General features: G+C 35.7%; 1 protein-coding gene across 1 annotated transcript in view; it reads left to right on the forward strand.

Annotated features, from left to right (window-relative positions):
* The window catches only part of LOC109347542, a 42055-nt gene continuing 39935 nt past the window's right edge, over window positions 302-2421 (forward strand). The window contains exons 1-2 of the mRNA XM_019587454.1: window positions 302-521; window positions 1395-1869. Of these exons, the coding sequence (XP_019442999.1) occupies window positions 478-521; window positions 1395-1869 (519 nt within the window). The 5' untranslated portion in view covers window positions 302-477. The remainder of the gene's footprint in view (window positions 522-1394; window positions 1870-2421) is intronic.

Below are 2421 nucleotides of genomic sequence, written 5' to 3' on the forward strand. Positions count from 1 at the left end.
AACATCAATTAGCTAACAAGAACAATTGAATACAATTTGATGATAACCATTTCCTTATTCTCACATTAGTGATTTAATATTAACTTTATCCAGTAATTAATTTTACCAACCGACAAATTTTAAGACGAAATTAGGATGATAAAATTAGTGACTAACTCCAAAGTTTTTATGTATTTTACTAATTTTCCATATAACAATAGAATTAGAAAAAATAAACGCCGTCAAATCCTGCAGCTAAGAAAGTCATTAACAAGTGGTGTGCGTTGCCACAAAACATTTAGCCTCAGGTGTGTGGTTTCTGGTTTCTCCACGTATATTATCCGGATAATAAAGCACCCATTCCCGCCACATCATAATTTCCTAATCTTTCTTTTCTTGTGTCCTTTCGGGAACACGCAACGCAACTTCTACTATTTCACTCTTCTCTCTCGCTGCGGTAACTGAACTTCATTTTCTCTCTCGTTTTGCATCCACTACATGGCAGTTATATTGAACAGCAACAACAATTTTCTATCGCTAAGGTAATCAATTCGATTTCTCACTATTCTCTGTTAGTATTTCAGGTTACGATTCATTTTCATCTTGTTTGCTTAGTGAATAATGCGGAAGCTAGGTTTTCTTGATATATTAACTTAACCTTTAATTTAATAGTGTCGCAATTAGCTTACGTTTTCAATTTTGTGTCGTTGGTGAGGTTAAGAAAGATATTTGTTGCAAGTTCGTGAATTAGTAGTTATATTAGTATGTGGTATTATCAGGTTAAATAAGCTACGTTTGTATAATGGCATTTTAGTTTACAAGGATATATTGTGGGCTAATGGAGTAACTAGTTATTATTTTGAAGTCTTTGTGTAATCCTTATGGACTTGTAATGTGGGTTAGTGTCAATCAATAACTTTCCTAAAAGCTTACGCCATTAGGTGAGGGCTCACAATTAGTTTTGTCTAGAACATTGTATCAAATTGTAGACCGCATTAGGTGATGCAACCTCAATATTGTGGTTGCGGTGACCTTCGAAAAGGCATCACCTCTCACTCAATTGTGGTGTGATGCCGAATCACATGTAGACACATTAGGTCACAATGCAACAATATTAGACCACATTCGGGCCGCATTGGACTATATCAGGCTGCATCAAATTTAAAAACATTTTTTAATCACAAAAAGTTTCACGTCGCAATGTCCACAATCTACATCACAATGTTCAGAGTGACCACAATCGCAGTAGTCGCAACCGCAATTTAAAGAACTGGTCTAGTAGTTCTTAACAGTGATCAAGAATATTATGGTTGAACTATTGCTCTTCTCACATTTATTTCATTACTTTGCACTTTGTTGTCGCATATGATTCTCAGAATATAGCACTCTGTTTCTAATTGCATTTCATTTGGCAGCTCTTCGAATTGTTGGCTTTTGGATGGCTCCCCTTGTACAGGCAGAAAATTTTCAGATTTGCATTGTCTATTGCTATTTAAATGGGGTAATTCAAGAAAAGGACGCCTAATACGACATGCTTTGTTATCGAATGGTACTCATGGTTTGGTGGGCTGTAGAGAATACAATATAACATTTTCTAAACCCGGACGAACGGCTCACCTTTTCTCATTTGCCTCTGCCGATGACGGTGTGACTGTCAATGGGAGTCCCCAAGCTAGCACCAGTACTGACCTTGAGAAAATGAGGGTGAAACTTAATAGTTCACTGGAAGATGAAGACTTCTGTGATGGACTTGTCCAAGCTTTATATGATGCAGCCAGGGTTTTTGAGTTGGCAATTAAAGAGCATGAATCGTTCCCAAGAGTATCTTGGTTTTCAACAGCCTGGCTTGGGGTAGACCAAAATCCATGGGTGAAGACATTGTCGTATCAGGTATTGGCAAGACTTTTTGTTAGATGGTACTATTTTGGTCATATCATGTGTGAAGTATAACATGTATTTGTGAACATGAAATTTTGATAGACAGCCTTTTGCGATAGTGTGTTATCCTGTTGTCCTAGTCATTTGAGCTTAGATGCACGGTAGATAAATTGTAGAAGGAAGAAGTGTAACTATATGTATTATTTTGACAAAAACATGCACAAGTATATGGCAATGCACAAATATTTGACAATGCACAAGATTGGTCATGTGAAGAAGCTTTCCATAGTCACACATGTACTTTTGGGTATGGATATTAGATTTAATAGGATATATTATCATTTCTTGTTTCTAGTCATAATCATTGAGCTCTATCTAGTGCCACTGTGTTTGTATCATTTTTTAATCAATAACACTAGCTTATTTTTTATAACTTAAAATTGTGTTACATTTGTTAAGAAGCAACAGACATACAGTGCATCAATATGGCTAGAAACTAATTATGCTCTTTCCTGATGACTGTTAAAATCTAATTATTGAAAGGAATTATTACAGAATTGCAGT

Source organism: Lupinus angustifolius, chromosome LG05 (genome assembly GCF_001865875.1).
Source record: "Lupinus angustifolius cultivar Tanjil chromosome LG05, LupAngTanjil_v1.0, whole genome shotgun sequence".
Lineage (NCBI taxonomy): Eukaryota > Viridiplantae > Streptophyta > Magnoliopsida > Fabales > Fabaceae > Lupinus > Lupinus angustifolius.